A 20165-nucleotide genomic window follows, 5' to 3' on the forward strand; every position below is an offset into this window, starting at 1 on the left:
AACATTTTGGGTGATAATACATAAGATATTACCTTAGGAAAAAAATAAACAAAGAGGTAAATGTACATTAGAAACTTCTGTCTTTTAGTAAGTCATAGAGAAGTTTGGAATTATACTGCCCATTATTCCATCTCACATCTGAATATTTTCTGGTGCTTTACAGAAAGATTCAGAGTGAAAATTGAGAGCCCATTAAATTAATTGAAATATCGTTATTTAATTCAACCTGTTTTCCTACTTTTGACTCTAAAAGATAAAGAGGAAAATAGCTACAGAAGTCTGGGAAAGTCTTCTTAAAGTACAGAAATACCACAGAGACTTTAGCTACATTCACATGGAATATAAAAGGAAGTTCAGGATAGTATTTTTCTATCTTGGTTTAAACAGGGCAAATGCCACCTGAAGCATATTAAAAGTATAAAAGTATGGCACAGAGAAAAATCATAATATATTTAACTTGTCATTTTTTCCAGGGTATGTTTAGATAAAAAAATAAAGCAGTTTTAACATACTCAGAAGTGACTCTCAACCATTGCAAACTTTTCTTAGGACTCTGATTTCATTCCAAGGGTTTATTTTGATTTCTTACACATGGTCCTAACAAGTTAAACTGCACTGAAATAATGTGCCTGCCTGCCTTCCCTACCTCCTAGGGAAACACAGCCAGGAAGGGCAATGGACACATTCTTACCTTCCCTATTTCCAGCTGAGGAGTTAGGGATAGGGTTTTGGTGGCAGTTGAGGATGTGAAGAGCAAAGTGTGAAAAAAACACCACCAGCCTAGGAGGATTCTCTTCCCTTCAGTTGTTTTTCAAACAGGTTCCAGTGCATTTTCTGCTCCCCTTTTTCCTACACCTTTCTTCCCCTTAGGGAGAACCTCATCCCTGCCCTCCAGACAGAAGGGCATACACAAGTAGATTACTCCTTTGGACCAATGCTTTTAAAAATGGAAAAGACAACTATGCTACTGTTGGCTTCTTCCTCTCTTGTGTTCAGAGGGGACCAGAGACCCTCAGTGGGGCAGAGGGCTCCCAGCAGTGCAGGGCAGAGGCTGTGCTCTACTGGCAAGACTGAATTAATTTGAATTTTTTGCAGTCTGGAGCCTTCACAAAACTCTGTGTTATAAAAAAAAAGCCTGTCAGAGCTCTGGAATAAGTAGGAATAAGGGCAGGTGCAAGTTACTGAATTTTTTAAAACATTATTCTATTAGAAGTGGTGGAGGGTGACCAAAACCCCCAGTAAGCATTTTAATAATTTCTGGACCAAATGCATAATTCCCAATATTTTGGGTGGCTTTATTCTTTTTTAAGTTCTAAGAATGATTTTTTAGGGGCATACACTGCTCTTCTAATGATCTCTAACTTGCTGCTAGCCAGTCACCACTAAATAAAAATGTCTGTTCCATTGCTACTCTGCTCGGAGGCACAGGGACAAGTCAAGATCATCCTGCCACCGTGTTAGTCACCAGGGACACTTTTTTTCCAGCACAGTCCATATTGCTCAAGACATTCCAGTACCTTCTATGTTAGCCTTGGACCCAAATAAGCACAACTAAATATAGAAAGAAGTTTGCTTTAGGTGGGTACATGTGTGCTACGTGTCTATGCTGGCAGTATAGTCAATCAGGATCTAGGGTTTAGTTCAGCAGAGTACAGAGAGGTGCCTGTCCCCTGTTACACGATATTCCCTGCTCCCCAGTCACTTCTCCTGAAGAGTACAGCTTTTCCAGGTCCAAGAACATAGCTGCCAGATCTAGGGGATATCTCAGATACCTTAAGGCATCTCAAATGGCACTGGACAAATAAATGTGGGCAGCTGAATTAAGCCTTCCTTGTGCCAAGCCCAAAGTGTGAGGCAGCTGAGCAGCCAGCAGAAGCCTTCCTGAGGATTAGCTGCACCTCTCTCAGCTGGCATGATTACTTTGTGCTGCTTGGGGAGTTTAGACACCTGCTTCACATGTAGACACCTAAATTTAAATATCTTCATGTGGAGCTCAACCAAAGTCCATCTATTTTTCTGGTCTCCATTAGAATTTGTGACGTCCTAACTTTTCCTAGTCAGTTTTCCTATTTCTCAATTCTCACCCAGACCTCCTGCATCTGGTTATTGTGAGCTTGAGATTTGTATTGTTCAAAGACACCATGTCCACTTCTGGCTCTTCTTCATCTCTGAACTTGCTGGATGTAGAAGCAAATCCAGCATTTTTCATACCCGATTATGTAGCAGCCACCTATGATTCACCTATGTAGTAGCCAAAGACATTTTTAAATGTCAGAACATAAAACAGGCAGAAGGTTAGTCTAGGCCAACATGGGATGTCAAACAGTGACACCAGCCAACAGTGAACAGCCAGGGAGGATTGCGCAACCAGGGCAAACACACAGTGATATTTCTCTACAAGAGTTTCTCAGCCCCCAACATCTGCTACTTGAAGACACCCTGAGCCAGAAGTGGGTTTTTGGTATTAATTAGCCCAGGATTAAATCTTCTCCCCTAAGACCATCCAGCTAGTTTTAAACCTACGTAGATTTCTATCCCCTTGTGTCAAAAGTTCCACAATTTATCAGGACAATTCTTAAACCACAGAAACAGATTGTCTGTACCCTTGGAATTGTATTGAATCATTTTCTGGGCCATTCTTGTAGGAGCTATGCCAGGGACAAGACGTGTGTTTCTACCCAACACAAAAGAAGTAAAACTCATATCAACAAGAACCTGCTTTCAACTATTCACCAACAAACATGGATTTAGATTATCCTTGCATAGAAACATACAAACAGCACAAAACCATAAAATTAAAATCAGGTATTTCTTAGAAGAGCTCTTTAAGCTTTTAAAATTTGCCAGGGAATTAATCATGAGGTGAGGAAGAACAGAGCATGTTCTGTGCTTTTCTACTCCATGCATAACAGCATATCTACCCCAATCCTTGTAAAGGGACATTATGCCTTCTCATAGCATCCGTGTGCCATCACTCTGCTGCTTCTCCCCTTAAAAGCTGTTCTGGCTCTAAGGACAGCTGGCCGATTAGTTCCTGCACACCAAAGTCACTCTCACTGTTTGAATCTGTGTCTTGAAGAAATAAATCCTAACACTTGCTGAGCTTCAACTAACTTTCCAGGCTTCCAGCTAAAGGAATGCTTCTGAATACCCAGTGCTGTATTTCCTCCCTTCCAGGAAATGGTACATCCGGGCAGTTGTGTCCAGAAACTACATTCCTCAAACACACAGTGTCTGTTCTCATAGGAAATTACTACTGTGCTTGACTCTCACCTCTGGGCCTGCCCCATTTTTTTTTCTTACCTTAGTTTTCTTTTTTGTCTTTGCACAGAAAAGTTTTTATGGAAAGATAGATAAAAGGGAAAAGTTCTAATCCATCTACTGATTTGTACATTTTGCTACATCAGGTTTCAATGCCCCTACATGAGGTTTCTTCAACATTGCTCCTTTTATCCATATGCTTTGAAACTTGTGACCCTGACTTTTCACCCTGGAGAATCCCAAGGTAGTTTTTGACACCAGCTCTGATCTCACATCCCTATTTCAAACAGGAATCTCTGTGTTTTGGATTCTCACCCACTACAGGAGTCTCTCTTTTGTCCTTCTCATTCAGCTCATGTAGATGTATGTACTATTTCCTGATACTTGGACATTAATGCTTTCTGTAATGTATTTCTTTCAGACATCATTGTTCTCATCGCTTCAATAGCAGTTGTTTCTGCAAAAACTCAAGGTAACATTTTTGCAACATCAGCACTGAGAAGTCTTCGTTTCCTACAGATCCTTCGTATGGTGCGCATGGACCGAAGAGGAGGCACTTGGAAATTATTAGGTTCTGTAGTTTATGCACATAGCAAGGTATGTAATCCTAGATACTAATTTTGTCTGGTTGATATCTTCCCTTGATGTGATTCAACAAGAGACCAAGGAAATAAGCATTTATCAGTTTTGAGCAAAATACCCAAAATTTTCTAAACTAACATTAATTGTAATATGAACTAGCACAGGTATATCAGGCCATGTTTAATGCTATCAGTTTCTAGAGATTTTAAAAATGTTGTCATTGATGGGCAGCTGTAATTTGTTATATCTTGGGGATGTTGCTGAAGCATCAAACCATAAGAGTGGATCTTGTCCACTTTCAGAGAAAATTTGCATCCATAGGGAAGCACTTGACTCATAACTGCGCAGATGCCAAAAAAAGCATTTATATAGATATTTTCATGATGTCTTCTTGAAATGTCATTCTATTCATTCCACAAAACGGGAATTGATTTCTGTTCTTTTTTATCTAGGAATTAATCACAGCCTGGTACATAGGATTTTTAGTACTCATCTTTTCATCTTTCCTGGTTTATTTGGTGGAAAAAGATGCAAATACCGAATTCTCCACATATGCAGATGCTCTCTGGTGGGGCACAGTAAGTACAGAAAAATAACATGGACTCTCTAACCAATGTGCTAAAGTGCTTTGAATTTCCCCTACTGAGGATTTTAGTTTAGTGTGCTGTTCAATGAATTGTTTTCACTGACAAAAAAATGGTCTGAGAAGCTTCCTCCTTCAGCTATTCATTTGCACATCGACAGATTATTTCAGTCCATCCTGCAGAACAGCTGTTTATGTGTTTCTGCTGCAAACCAGACCACTAAACCTTCAAGAGAAGAAAGCATTGTACTTTTTAACCCTTAGCCTTTCAGTAATATAGTTTGTAATATGGCCCCACAAAGAGCTGTTTTGATACAAACCAGAGAGTTCTAAGTGGCAGTGCAGGAAGAGGAAAAAGTGTCAGGAAAAAAGAGGGGAAAAATCTTACATCACCTTTGGCACGAGAATATCATCAGTGCCCTTTAAAAGATGTTGTTTCTCCTTCCTCTGTACCTTGAGGACAAAGACCAAGAATAAATATGTCAATTCTGCTTCAGCAGTGTTATTTTTTACAGGTATACTTGAGATCATGGTTAACTATCAAATCAATTGTTTTTACTTTGTTGAAATCTGTGGGATCTAAGTACATACATGACTGCTTTTCTTAAAGAGGATTATACAAATATGGTTAAAGAAACCAGGCTTTCAATGAACAAAAAAGGCCTAAGTTTGAAGTTTTGATTATCTTTTTTTAATGGCATTATGTGTAAGGGGTTTTGCTTAAAAATGTCCTATAGTGATCCAGACTTCTTCATCGTGTGAGAGTTACTTAGGCAGTTTAAGAAATCTGCCCCACCAAAGCCTAAGGCAGTTATTGTCAGGCAGGATAAAACTGTTTTTCTTTTCCTTCTGATGCAGCAGAACACACACAGTGTGCTCTGGCAGTGTCTGGGTAGTGAAATGATACCTGGGAGATCATTAATGCTGACAATAACATAGAGCACTCATTAGTTTCCTTGGAATAACTGTGAGACCTGAGCCAGCCTCTGCCACCTTTCCTTATCAGAGGGATGCAAAAAATGAAGCTTTCTCACCTCAGACCTTTTGCTGACAGGATTTCATCTAGATTTAGTAGTATCTGCAGACTCAGAGCATGCACACAGGACTGCACAAAAGCCCTTTCCAGAATGTCATAAAATATTGAAAATATTCATAAGAAGTTTAGTCTGCATTTTGAGCTAAGATCAAGGTCACTCACTATTATTAGGGGTAGTTAGTGTATTTGAAATTTGTTCATCTAAGGGTTAGTCATTTGTTGCATGTCTTCCCTAGAGACTATATTTCTATGTTATCGCTGCACAAAATTGGGAGCTTGGAAAAGCCAGACCTACTAAATATTATGTATACTACAGTGCGCTCTGGCAGTGTCTGGGTAGTGAAATGATACCTGGGAGATCATTAATGCTGACAATAACATAGAGCACTCATTAGTTTCCTTGGAATAACTGTGAGACCTGAGCCAGCCTCTGCCACCTTTCCTTATCAGAGGGATGCAAAAAATGAAGCTTTCTCACCTCAGACCTTTTGCTGACAGGATTTCATCTAGATTTAGTAGTATCTGCAGACTCAGAGCATGCACACAGGACTGCACAAAAGCCCTTTCCAGAATGTCATAAAATATTGAAAATATTCATAAGAAGTTTAGTCTGCATTTTGAGCTAAGATCAAGGTCACTCACTATTATTAGGGGTAGTTAGTGTATTTGAAATTTGTTCATCTAAGGGTTAGTCATTTGTTGCATGTCTTCCCTAGAGACTATATTTCTATGTTATCGCTGCACAAAATTGGGAGCTTGGAAAAGCCAGACCTACTAAATATTATGTATACATTTACAAATATTCAGAAATATATTTTGCTGACACTTGTTGCTTTAGAGCAATCAAGGCAGATCACTGAAAAATATACATTTTATCCTGTAGTACAAACACACATAAAATTCATATTGGCTAAAGTCACGAGAAAAGGTTTTGCATTCAGTTGCATCACTGTAGTTTATTTTGTTTCCCATTTCTTCAAAAGCAGAGTTCTGAGTTTGCCTTAAAGCTTTCTAACCTCCCTGTATTGATAAGGTTGTGAAGCATCTGGCATTGGATGCTGATGTCCTCACTGATGGGTACCCCAGCTCTGGCAGTCTGAAAACATCATTGCCCCTTTAGGGTGGCAGTGGGGATGTGGTCCTGCAAGAGACCCTCCTGAGGCTGTGCATATGCTTGGGAATGGATCTTTTCAGACATTTGATTTCCCAGGAAACAGCCTCTACGTCTCTGCAAGGCCCTGTGTGCCTTAGCCCTGCACAGGCAGAGAGAGGGTCTGAGCAGAGGATTGTACCCACCTGCCAGCTGGAATGGGGAAATGTATGCACAAGGAATGAGAAAGTCCCAGCAAACTCAGAGCTCTACTCTGACATCTGACTGAGGCTCGTGTTAGATCCAAATCCTTCTCCTTGAGCAGCTCTAGCAGCAGGAACAAGACCTTTATTTTAGAATTTACTTCTCCACTACCTGCTGACTGCAATTTTTTAAGGAAAAACCCTGCTAGGAAATAATCATTGTATAAAGTGGTGCTTAAAATATTTTGTACACTATGAAGTGAAAGTGCATGACTCAGAGGTTATATAAGTAGTGCAACTGAGAAAATCAGGAATCTTGCCTAGATTTCAGCAGGAAAAACAACAAATATTTTTTTAAAACCTGAAAACAATATATATTGTATATTTCTACATATTTTCTTTTTCCCCCAGTGTATGACATTGGTACATTTAAGTTTTTAATGCACTTAAGCAAGTGCACAAACTTACTAGAAATCAGTGTTCCCCCTTACCTGATGTCTTTGCCATTTTAATAATAGTAATTTTTTCTACAATATGTAAAACAGTATGTGGGAAATGCATAATGTGCTTCTTAGTCATGGTTGTTTTTACTGCCAGAGTAACCCACATGCAGATTTTTGAAAAGGACAGACTGGCATTTTAGGGAAAATCAATGCTTAGTCTCATTGATTTGTTTATTTGCAAAAGTTGTTCTGACTTAAACCACAGATTATGTACCAAACTCTGGACTGAATTTTGTCATGGCAGAGGTACAAGAAAGAAAAGACCCCTAAATTTCAATCTTTTAGAGGCACTTATGCTTCTCCTTACAGGAGCAGCACTCGCATGCTGCAATTAACCCATTCATTAATTCAGACTACTTGAGGACCATACAGTGCTATAGTTATTTCACTAATTCCATTTCTGAAGCCCATATTTATATACAGAAATGAAAGACAGGACATGGCATCCAAATTTACATATGAATACTCCACTGCATTTGCAATTTCATGCTGTACTGTGCAACCTGCTATTGAATCATCATGTTAATATTACTGCTGTGAATATTCTTGTGGTTGGGGTCTCCACAGTGGTGCCTAACACAGCAGCACACAATGGTGAGTACTATGTGAAGAGCTCAAGTTCAGAAATTGCTTTGGTAGAGAAGATAAATTCATTTAACAGAAGAAAATAATAAAAACATATGGGAACAAAAGGTCAATTAAAAAACCTAAGTACTTCAAAACCAAACCATACATGGTTTTCTGAGATATACTGATGTTAACTAGAACTGTGGATACTTACAGTGACATTTAGTTTGTACATTAATTAGCTTTAGCTGCAAATGTAATGCAGCTGAAGTTTCTGTCCCTCTTACACATTTGACAGAATTTGTCTTAAAAAGTCTTTATTTTCTAGTAATACCCAATAGTTACAGTTGGATACAGAATGGCTCTGGCACTCCACAGTGACCTGTTAATGAACAAAACATATTACAATGAATTACATTGGCACAATGACTAGCTCAAATAAGTAAACATTGATGATTTTTTTCCCATTTAATGTAGTGATAGCACTGTATTTTTTAAGTTAAGTGATGTCAGGTAACAATTCAAAAGGTAAGTAGTGCTAGGAGAACATAAAATGACACCAGAAAGAAATATTAGGGTAGAGAATGGCCTCCTGAGTCCTATCTCATCTAATTGAAGTCATCTAAGTTATATCATCACATTCATTTTTATATTACCTCATTTGTATTAGCATATTTATTAGCTCCAGCAATGAGATAACAGATGTTCTATAATCATTGTGAGTTTTGAGCCTGGCCAGATGACACTGCCTACTTTGGCTAGTCTGTCCAGACCCCTCACTTACAGAAGTAAGCAAAATGGAGTGGTTTTCATCTGGTGTAAAAGACAGGACTCAGCTCATTTAGCCATGCAGGAGTGTGATTCAGCTGCTTAGACATAGGCATACAGTACCATCAGAGATCTCTTGCACAGTCTGCTGCCTCTCCTGTGGGTGGTCCCTGTTCAGACACCCTAGTACAACTCTAGTGGTACTAGATTTTTTTTTCAGACAAGTCCAAGTCCTACATTTTAGGATAGGATGAGTTACCTTTGAACTTTGGCCACTTCTCTCTTACCCACACAATGCTAGCTGTAACTTCTGTCTGCTTCTTTCATAATTATCAGTGATTCTGGAAATTTCTTATGTTGTTGTGATTTCACATCCAGTAGTTTTCCACACTCTGCTCAGTTAATTTAATCTCAGGATTATGCCAGTCAAGGCCTGGCCAATGGTTTAGTCATTCACTAGCAGCACTTACAAAGATGCAGTGGATTATTCCCAAACTTGACCCTGAAGTTGTCCAGAAAACATTTTCTTAGTTGTGTGGTGAGAGTAGTATAAAACGAAGCTCAAACCCCTTTGCTCGGTGTTGAGTAAGACATTACATCACGGTGCTGACACCTATACACTCTTGTGAAGACCATCCTGAGATAAAATAGCTCAGAGTGAGAAAGAAGCCATTGATATTCTTAATCACACACTGATACCATTAAGTCCTTAGTACCTAGAAGAATTGAGGGAAAGGCTTAATAGGGTCTTGTAATTTTCTTTGGAGAAATTTCAGAGATAAACTCTGTGTGACTGCCCACGGTTTTGGATTGCTCTCAGATGTCAGGTCCCAAAGGTTGGAGTTTATCTCTGACTTCTTTGGAATACAGTTCGGTGGCAATATCATTAATATGCAGATGACACTTGGTTCTGTTTCCCTCTCATCTGCCCAGACAGGAGATATCTCTGTACTTTCCAGCGACTGGCAGAGATAGGAAGCTGGATGGAAGCCAAGAAAGCAGGCTCATTCCAGAGCTCCAAACTGCTTTTCAAAAACTGGCCTGGAAACAAATTTTGAGGAACTTTTATTCAGGGATTCATTTGTTCAAGTGTTTCATTCCTCTTGGGCTCTTAATAGCCTCAAACTGTTCTGCAGTTGCCCTCTGATGTGAAGAGCTGTGATTATCTTCTTCAACAAACAAATCAATCCCCTCTGCCAGGCCAAGACCATGGCTGCACCAACTCATCTCTGCCAGAAAAGAGAGAGTTGCATTCTCATGTTCCTTCCTCCTTCTTACTCCATCTCAGTCTCTTGCTGCCTTGTGCAGGTTCTGGAGCTTGTTAGGCACGTCTGTGAGCTGACACAACGGACCAAAGCAGCAGAAACAAACCACGCAGAAATGTGGATCATTTTCTGTCCCTTCCTGGGTGGCATTGGCTTGCCAGAGTCCAGAAGAGGCTCAGAAGAGAAGATGGGGCAGGAAAGTGAAGAGGAGAAAGGAAGAGTGAGACCTGATAGGCATGCAAGGTGGTGTGTCTGTGACCAGGCTAGTGTTGCAAAACTTGAGACTTGATAACCACATGAAATTTCAGCTGCAGCCTGAATTCGTCTCTCTTTCTTAGTCCCTGTGGCTTTCTCAGGGTAAATTACACCCACAGCTTGTTCCCAACAATGGGAGCAATTAAAAGCACTGTTTACTATCTACAGAGTCCTAAATAGTTGAAATCTAATTACTTCCAAAAGACTTTCCTTCTTTTGTCCCGTGGTGACCCTGACATTAAATAGAATTGTTTTGGCCGTCTTGCCTAGGAATGAACTTTGAGGAAGCTGGAAGCAAAATAATGTCTCTAGAAGGCAATTTCCTGAAGAATCTGTTGCTGCCAGAATATTTGCTAAGGCTGAACTTGCCCACATTTGGTACACGATGTAAAATAATTCTCCATGCACATGTTCTCCCTAATAACAGGCCCTGGAGTCCTTGGCATTCAGCCTACTGTTGTCTATCTTTGTCCTTTAACATCGTGTGCCGTTGCCTGAGCACGCGCCCTGCAGCCTCCCAGCCAGCCCTCGGGAATCCTCTTCTCTGCCCACACCTTCTCCAGCTGCCCACACCAGGCAGCTGCGTGGGTCTGAACTCTGTGAAAGCACACAGAAACAACTCTTCTGCCAGTCCAGTCCCCAGTTATGGGATTGCCGTGCTTCCTGGGCAACAAGTAGCCTGAAGGGCAATTCCTTGGGTGTCAGGGAAAGTCCTCAGACTGATCTGTTGCCTTCAAGATGCGCTCAGTGAGCCCCAGCCACGCACCATTATCTCAGTGGCCATGTTGCTCATGGCCAGTGGTCAATGAGCCCTCCCACCTGCACTGAAACTTGCCTCCCCTTTCTCTTTGACCTGTCCACAGGTAGGTCTGAGCTAACATGGTCCAACAGCCCGAGGTATCTCTGCCTCTGCTGCTGCGTAGCAACCTTTGGACCTTCATGCCAGGAGTGACATAGGTGTATCTGAGCCTGTCATGAGGAAGGGGAAAGGACCAGAAACTTTACTTAAAGTCCCTCCCAGCTTTTCATTATTGTTTTTTGTGTTTCAGAAGATAATTCACTTCAAGTCGTACTGATGGGTTTGCAGAAAATGCAGCTGCTTCTTGCAATTCTTTTGACTTTATATTATCTGCAGGCATCAACTTCTTCCCTCCTATATTTTTCCAGCATTATCTCCATGTAATTTATATTTGTTTAGTTAGACAAATACATACAGTTATATTGTACTGTAGAAAATAGGGGAAACATCTTCACATCTATAGAAAAGAACACTTTTTTTTTCTTCCCAATTTATATATTTCCTACCATTTGCCTCAAATTTGAGATCAAGGTAATTTTTCCTTCTTTTTAAACTTACTGCTTATTTAGGTGTTTTTTTCTCACATTTATTATTTATCTCAGTTTTATTTAGTCATACACAGTATTACATTTTCACAGAAAAGTGTCAATGTTAGTATATTTATGTTCATTTTTTTAGAAACAGCTATATGTTTCAGATGTCTTGGATTAATTAGTGGAAATGCTGCTTCATGCAATGTAAATAATCTGCAACTAATCTGTCAGTGACTTCTGGTAAATCATGTTGTTCATTCATTTCTTTTTAGATCACATTGACAACCATTGGCTATGGAGACAAAACTCCTCTTACTTGGCTTGGAAGGTTGCTTTCTGCGGGATTTGCTCTACTTGGCATTTCTTTCTTTGCACTACCTGCGGTGAGTATGCCTATAAAATTAATAAAAAATAATAGAAACTCCTGTAGGTCCTGCCGCTGTTATGATACTAAAAGCTGAAGGAAGCTGTCTACATGAAGAACAACTGTTTAAGTCTTTTTGCTCTGCAACGACACTAGTGAAGTGCGATCCAAAATCCAAAGAAAAGGTTTGGTGTCCTTGGTTTATTTTTGGGAAGTGTCTCTGGCATGGACAAAACTGGGAAATAACCCTAAATTAGGTTACATAGCATTGTGTAAAGTTGAAAATCCTTCCTTTTATTATGAATTGTGACTTACATTGCTTTTCTTTCAAATTTTTCAAAACAAAACAAAAATAAAAGCAGATTATATGTTTTTCTAACTTAGATTATAGTAAAAAAATAGTATTTCTAATAGCATGTTTTGTATGGTCATACAAGCTACCAACAGAGAGTAGTAGAAGGCCTTAAATCAACTGATGGTTAATGTTGTTGAATGCAAAAGGTGCAACTATAATTTTCTGTGAATAATTGTAAATAACCATTGCAGTTTATTTATGTTTCTATTAATGTTCAAGAGATGAATGGAAATGGGAATTATCTAATGACTAAAATATAGTGTAGCTTCAGAAATAAATTCTCATTTTTTTGAATGAATCTCCTTTTTTTTATTAGTTTTGAATAAAGATGACACAAGAAGTGGCATTTATATTTTTTGTACTGTTTCTAGTGCAATGTCTTTTGATATTTTAATACTCATATACTTTATCTGTAGATCACTATAAAACATGGATGTTATAATCCTTCATTTGTTTTCAACCATAAAGATAAACCAAGATTAAAAATCTGCATTTGTCAACAGAATTAAATCATCTGATGCACTGCATTTATTTCTTATTCTAGCTACAAAGAGTATTTCAGTATCTTTGACATACTATAATGCATTATAATTATAACCCATTACCTGTTTGTGAATCCTTGACATTTATTGACATCTACTGTAATTAATTCCTTTTGTCACCTAGTCACCACTAACAAGAAAGCTAGTCTTAGCAGCACTACAATGAAAAGAGGAATACCCTTACATATTAGAGATGCCACAACATTTGTTCCTCATGTCATATCTATGTACAGATACTAGTTTTCCTCATAAATACTTCAGTACTGAATCTCTCTGTAAAAGAAGAGGTATATGGGAAACTTTTGCACATCTTATAGTATTTTATCCTGATTAAGAATCAAGTGGAAATATTCTTCCTTATAAGGTAGACATGTCCAGCAAAAGTATTACATTCCTTGCAAGTCAAGAAGGAAAACATCCTCAATTTTTGGATCTATTCAATTAGAATCAAATTTATCTTACTCAAAGGTAAAAGGCTAAAAGAGGAGAAGTTTCATAATTAGCTTTTTCATAACAAAAGTTCTAACACGTACTGCAGATGTGGACTTTGATGTCCATATATATCTGGCATACCTGTCAGGTGGTCATTTCCTCATTCTTGACTCAAGTTCCTCTGAATATCCCTGCTTGATTTTATAAATATATATCTATCTCTATGGCCTTGGTAGTTGCAGGAACGTAGTGTAGCACAAAACCAGGCAATGGGTGGTCATTGGTAGCACCACAGATGTTATGTAAGAAATCTCCTGCTTCACCAGGAAAAGGGGCCTTCTACTGTCATACACAGGTCATAAATGTGTTGTCTGAAGCAACCATATGGTGTAGCGTCTTCATAAAATCTTTGTAATTGATTATGTATATTTGTTCAAAGACTACCTACACATTGATAAAATGATATTGCAGGGCATCCTCGGCTCAGGATTTGCATTGAAAGTGCAGGAACAGCATCGTCAGAAACACTTTGAGAAAAGAAGGAATCCAGCTGCAAGTTTAATTCAGGTAAATATGAAATCACCAAAAAGATAATCACAGGTGATTTAAAGTACATATTGAAACAAGTCTTATTATTTCCATTTGGAAAGTTTTGTGGAAATAATATTTAACAGACTGGTTAGTTTAATGAAATTACTGTGTTCAGAGACTGCTATTTGTTGCCGTAATTCTGTACAGAATCACAGATTCATTTAGGTTGGAAAAGACCTTTAAGGTCATCAAGACAAACTGTAACAAGACACACAGCATTTCTGCATGTAGTTTTTGTTCTTCTATCCATGTTAAAGAAACAGAGGCAAGATGCCAAATGCATGCCTGCAGTCAGAAAGCTGTTTGGAAAAAGACAATTGATCCCTAGACAACCCAACTGACAGCACAGCGCTCTTGCCTATATTAAGCTACTTTTCATCTACTACAGGGTTTAGAGTATTTCAGTGAGTGGTATTCTTGGTGAAGATGAAAAGTGTCCTGCCCAGAGAATTGTTTTCACTATGAGTCAATTCAAAAGCTAGAAATGTAGGCACAAACAATTTTAAAATTGTCTGAAATTGTCTGAAGTTGTTCTAATGTGATGGTGCAAATCAGCAAAAAGCAGCATGGTATGTTTTGCATTGGCTTTTTCCTTAACTTTCAGTCCTAGTTAAAACTGATAAAATACTCTAAAGAATCATTTTGCATCAAGCTTTACACTACTTGATGCACTGAAAAAAAAAGGGAGGAAATAATCTCCTAGAGTCCTAGTTTATTTTCCTGCGATGCGAAGTATTCTATGTGTGCCATGTATGCTGGGTTTTATTTTTGAAATAGTACATCCAAATAAAGGAGCTGAGTATGAATATGCTAGAGTTTCATGCTAAGTACAGATAGATGTCAGACTGTCTTTGAAGCATTTTTAAAGTTAATAAATGTTTCCATTATTACTGTTCAATTATTATTAAATTCTAAATATTTCAAATTTAATATTTTTTAGAATAATTAAATTATTCTAAAGAAGTAGAATTATTTCTACTTCTTTTGTATCTAGTTTAAAATGACTGTTTGGCATATTTTCTAACACATATATTCTAATCTACTTCTTTCAAGTTTGGTTGCCAAAGGAAACACATGATAGATTTAGGTTTTGGATATAGGTCTCATTATTATTTTATGACAGCTCAACCAAAATACTAGTAAGACAGCATGCTAAATAGATTAGGAGTAGCCAGCTGCCTGATTCTGTAGATTGACTCTCAGCAAGTAAAATCATTGAAGGAAGTAAAATCAGTGAAAGGAAGACATTTGTTATGGGATCCCATGATGAAGGCTGTTCAGCATTTACATGTTCATTTACAGGTTCAACACTTTCAGTGATCCAGAAATTAACATTAAATTGCTGGTAGAGATATTTTCTGAAGGTACAAGGCCTGGCAGCACAGGAAATATGAGAACAGGCACACAGGAATAAAACTGAGGATGATCTGGGTGACTTTTAGTGTGAAAGGATCACTGCCAAATGTTTTAATACAATAAATACAAAACTTGATCTAGAAACTGAATCCAGATAATTATAAGATGTCTCTATCCCAGTATTAGTGAATCGGGCAAGGATTTGATCAAGCATGAGAAATCCAGAGGAGAAAGTCTGGGAAAGCAGGGTCAAGAGCTTCATACAAGTTCCCAGTATGTTACTGCACCTGGTTTTATTAAAGTCCTTAGATACAGAACCATAGACATAATGAGAAGACTGATCCTACCACTGTGTATGATGATGCTCATACTAATATGCTACATATAAACTCAGCATCTACAATTTGTAAGTGAAATTGAAATATCAGAGAAAGCAAACAAAATATTGGAAAAATGGATCAAGGACTGGAGAAAATTTCGTGTTCATAAATGCAGGATGTGTCTGAACTGCATATCATTGGGTCCTGTAACAGTGCCCAGGTGTTTTTTTAATTGTCTCTAGCTTATCAGGGTAATGTCTATTTTCTAACCAGTTACACTGTAGAATTAGTGTGTGCTAACTCATCAGTTGGCACAGATAGACTATTTGATAAAGCCTTTACCTGTAGATAGCTGTAGAAAAGTGAAATATTTAGTATGGATATACTATTCTCAATTTCTTTAGCTTATAAGAAATATTTAGTGTGAGAATTATTTGAACACAGAAGCTCAGAGAGGAAGTCTTGGAACCTACTGGATCATTTAATGTAGTAGACAGAAACATAACAAGTAACGCTGGCTTTAAGCCAAAACCAAAGAGTTTCAGATTAAAAGTAATGCAGAAATTTTTGACAACAAGAATAATCAACCAATGAAGCAATTTTCAAAGTGAGTAACAGGTTCTCCATCTGTTAATGAAGACTGGATGTGTTTCTGGGAGATACACAGTAGGAAAACACAGGGTATTAGATTCCATAAAAGAATACCTAGATGACATTTAATGGTTGACAGTATACAGGAAGCACAGATGCTCAGCTAGTACAAATTAATATAGTTATGCTGACATCAGGGAACATGTCCTAGCTTGTAGAATCAAGGCTAATCTTACTACCTACATGCATTATAAATCTAAACAATGGACACATTTTCAATGCTATGCTTTGGTTACTCACTTTTGTTAAATGTTTAAAAACACAAAGTGAATAATTTCAGTGTTTCAAACCACAGAGAATGCTTCTCTTTTCTTCTAGTGCTTTTTGCCTAGTTTTCATTATGATTTGCAGAATATATTATGACATATTTTCTTTACGTCAGACTGTAGGTTTGTGTGGGTGTCCCCTACGGACTTGTCACAAATAAATCACTGCAACGCTTTTCTGAGCACCTTTATGTGCTGAATATCTTCTGGTGCTTTCATGGAGCCAGTAAGTCTTATCTTACTGCACAAGGTGTACTGGAATTCACAAAAGTTTTGGTAGGTTTGTACTGATATTTCCTGAATCAGCCTAACCAAGCACATTCTGGTCTGAGCAAAATCCCTTTGCTCCATAGTCAGTGCGGTGGCATTGTCACTTCATTTTTTTGGTTCCTTTGTGCTTTTCTATTGTTTCCCCACACCAGGCTTCCTGGCGGTTTTATTCTACCGACGCCAGCCGAACAAACATGGCAGCCACCTGGCGATATTATGAAAGTATTCTTCCTCCCCTCAGGCATGTATCAGTGCTATGAATGATAAGAGAAAGACACAACTTGTATCAGTTACTAATCTGCTTTTCAATTTTTTGTTTCATCCCCTACTCCCTTTTGCCTTGTTTTTTCTTTTTTTACCGTATATCCTGCACGTAGTGTGTATGGCGTAGTTATGCTGCTGATGAGAAATCAGTTTCCATTGCTACCTGGAAGCCTCATTTGAAGGCCTTGCATACCTGCAGCCCTACAAAGTAGGTACAAATATGGCAGCTGGTGTTGTTTTTGATGTGTGTTCAAGCTTATAGAGAGCTAGTATTTGTCTGTTTCGTCTTGGTTTGTTGTCTTAAGTCTTCTCATTAAAAATTTCAACTAACAAATCAGATCAATATCATGTAGGAGCCTAGGAACAAATACAAATCATTGCTATTTATCTTAGAAATGCACAGGCATTAGAAACATTTTCCCAACAACCCACTCATGCATTATGGTTAATGATTCACCTCATTCCAAATTATCCTCAAGGAGAAAAATATTAAGTTTAATGCAGAGCTTGTTCCTTGGTTCAACGGTATGTTTACGCCTGTGCCTCTGTATAAGGCTGTAGCTGCTGATCTACCTTTCCAAGGAAAGAGTGCCTTGTGCTATTTTGCAGATGAATGCACTGGGGAATTTGTTCCTTTTTGTCATAACTTCTGATATATTTAGTATTTCCTTAGGACAAACTATACATGCATTCATACATACAGACAATGTAAGATGACTCAAAAGACCTGTTGCCACAGTTTGGCAGACAGGAAATATTTGATATCCTAGTTTGGGTGAGAATTCACAGAGCACTGGCAGCCCAAGACTTTTCAATAATTCAGTAAAAGGTTTAGCAGAAGGCAGCAAGTTGACTGATTCTATACGGGGCACAGATCAGGAAGTAAAAAAACACTTGATAAAGATCAAAAAGGAGAGCACTAAGAGCCTTATGGGAAAGCTCTGATAAGCATCTTAACTGTTGTTAATTGCAGACAGTGCAAGAGAATTAGTGGTTTCTCTCAAAGCTGGGTGATGAACATCCACATGACAGTAAAAAGGTAATTGTGTGCCAAAAAGCTCAGCCAAAAAGAAGTTTGGCTGGGTATCCAAAGCTGATCTTTGAATTTCAAAGAGTTGACAAGAACAGAGCCGTAAGTAATCCATTACCATAATTCTAATTCCAAACTGCTCCACACTAAAAGGAGCTTTTAGATTAAAAGTTACATGAAGTATTGATATTTTACATATACAAACAGGCTGAAAGCAACATTAGTATAAATGGATGGATAGAAAATTACATAAATAATGAAGCTGTATCCCACATAAAATATTTTAAAATATGACTGTGCCTCAAAAGTGCATCTACTTCTTATTCTAAATAAGCATATTGCTGTGCTAAAATGGAACCTTTTTATTTACCAGAAATAACTTATCTAATAAGAAACTACAGCTTTCTGTTATATATGTGTCAGCAATGCATTTTGCCTAAGTGCTTTGCCAACTCAGTCTGCAGTGGTATGTACTAAGCATGTTATGCATGTGTTAAAAAACCTGAAAAGTTTCTTTTCCAGAAGCATTGTAGTTATGAGTCTTGCTTGAATGGTTTTGTGGTTGCAATGTAATGTGTGTGTTGTGCACCAATTAACATATCCATTTATGTTTATCATACACATAACATCATCTGTAACTGAGTAATGTGATTACTATCTGCATAACAAGTATGTTTTTCCCTCCCACTCCCTCACCTGAAGAAAAGAACAAGGGGAATCTTCTAGCAGGTTTGTAGTTTCTTTTATTTCTTTTATCTGTGAAATTGCTGTTTCCTAATGGCTTTTAGATGTCTTGGGTTCTGTACAGTATGTTCAATGAACTGCAATCATTGATGGATAATAATCACAAATTGGATCTTTTTAAACTTATATACTGCTGAAATTTGCTTCTTTGTCCCAGTTTTTCTACGGGGAAAATGGCAATTTTTTACACATCTAACACGCTGTAGCTTTGAGAGGCTCAGTTTGAACAGTGACAGAGCAGCCAGTGGATCAGTCTCCCCAGACCCAGCTCCTGGGCAAGGACACATCCCCAGCTTCTGCTGTAAAATCAATGCAGGAATTGCAGTGGAAGTTACAGACATACAGTTTAATTTGGCAACGTGAAGAAGCCCACCAACCCTCCATTGCAGGGAGGACCCTTTGATGGGTCTGGTCGGATGTCACCTTTGCTCTGCAGGAGCATCCTCAAGGCTTCCTCAGTGCCATGTCTCCACATTTTCTAACTTTTCTGTCATCCCCTTTCTAAGAGCATAAGGACATAGGAGGTGGGGGGAAAGCAGCACTGCAGTGTCTCACCTCCTCCTGGCTGCATGGCTTGCACTCCCCCATGGCCCAGTTCAAGTAGAGGAGCCAGACTGGTACCTCTGCTGAAGAAAGCCCCACTGCTGTCAGCCCAGAGTGCAGGTGGGCTTCTACCCAGCCTAGATCCCAGCTGAGCACCGACTGCCTCCAGCTGGCAGCAGCAAGCCTTGGCAGTCGGGGTAAACAAAGCTCTGGAGAGGCATGTCCTAAGGCAGCGGGAGAAAATGCTGGTCTTTGCTGTACTGATGGCCCAAATCCTTAGGGACAGGAAAGGCTTCAGTGGCTATAAATGACTCTATCTCAAAAACTCATTAGAGATTGGAATCAGCGGGTGTTTGGCAGCTGGCACTGTGGTATCAGCATGCTCAGAGAATAGCAGACTTTACCTCACCAAAGAAAACGCTGAAAAGCCAAGGAAAAAAGTGTTGATGACACATCAGCCCCTGAAATACATCCAGCCCCGAGTTGTACTGTGGTTCACAAATGCTTCTGGGTTATTCAGTCTTCATATCAATTACCCATGTCCCATTCCACTTCCCAGACTGCTCCTCTGGCACCTGACTCCGACCTTTTCCTCCAAGCACATGTAACTGCTGTTAGTGTCACTGTAACTCAAGGGGACAGGATTTGCTCTGTCAGTTCTGGGACTTTTTATATACATTACCTCCACAGGTTTGCTAGCAACACATTGATCTCATTAAATTATTACAGTCTGATCCAAACTTCTTGCACTCACCAGCTGTATTTCCTAGTCTTTTGACAGCAGCATTTAAAATTGACTTTTTTAAAGGTGACACAGAAGTTGACAGTAAATGAGTACATCCCTCTAAAACTGGGATTTGTGCAGAGGGGAGAGGTTATTCCCAGTTGTACCAGCAAGTACTAAAAGAGACAGTTTTACTCACAATAACTGGAAACTAGATTAAAAAAAAAAAAAAAAAAAAAAAAAAAAAAAAAAAAAAAAAACCCCACGA

The 20165-nt window shown here is 38.6% G+C and overlaps 1 protein-coding gene across 4 annotated transcripts in view; it reads left to right on the plus strand.

Annotated features, from left to right (window-relative positions):
- KCNQ5 (potassium voltage-gated channel subfamily Q member 5) overlaps nucleotides 1–20165 on the plus strand; it is a 278104-nt gene that overhangs the window by 226718 nt on the left and 31221 nt on the right. For 3 of the 4 annotated variants that reach the window (XM_041477407.1, XM_041477408.1, XM_041477410.1), the window contains exons 4-9: nucleotides 3683–3858; nucleotides 4296–4421; nucleotides 11718–11828; nucleotides 13610–13705; nucleotides 16970–17064; nucleotides 18589–18615. In XM_041477407.1, the coding sequence (XP_041333341.1) occupies nucleotides 3683–3858; nucleotides 4296–4421; nucleotides 11718–11828; nucleotides 13610–13705; nucleotides 16970–17064; nucleotides 18589–18615 (631 nt within the window). The remainder of the gene's footprint in view (nucleotides 1–3682; nucleotides 3859–4295; nucleotides 4422–11717; nucleotides 11829–13609; nucleotides 13706–16969; nucleotides 17065–18588; nucleotides 18616–20165) is intronic. The other variant, XM_041477409.1, reaches the window with a different exon arrangement.

This window comes from Pyrgilauda ruficollis, unplaced genomic scaffold (assembly GCF_017590135.1).
Source record: "Pyrgilauda ruficollis isolate IOZ18807 unplaced genomic scaffold, ASM1759013v1 scaffold40, whole genome shotgun sequence".
NCBI classification, from domain to species: domain Eukaryota; kingdom Metazoa; phylum Chordata; class Aves; order Passeriformes; family Passeridae; genus Pyrgilauda; species Pyrgilauda ruficollis.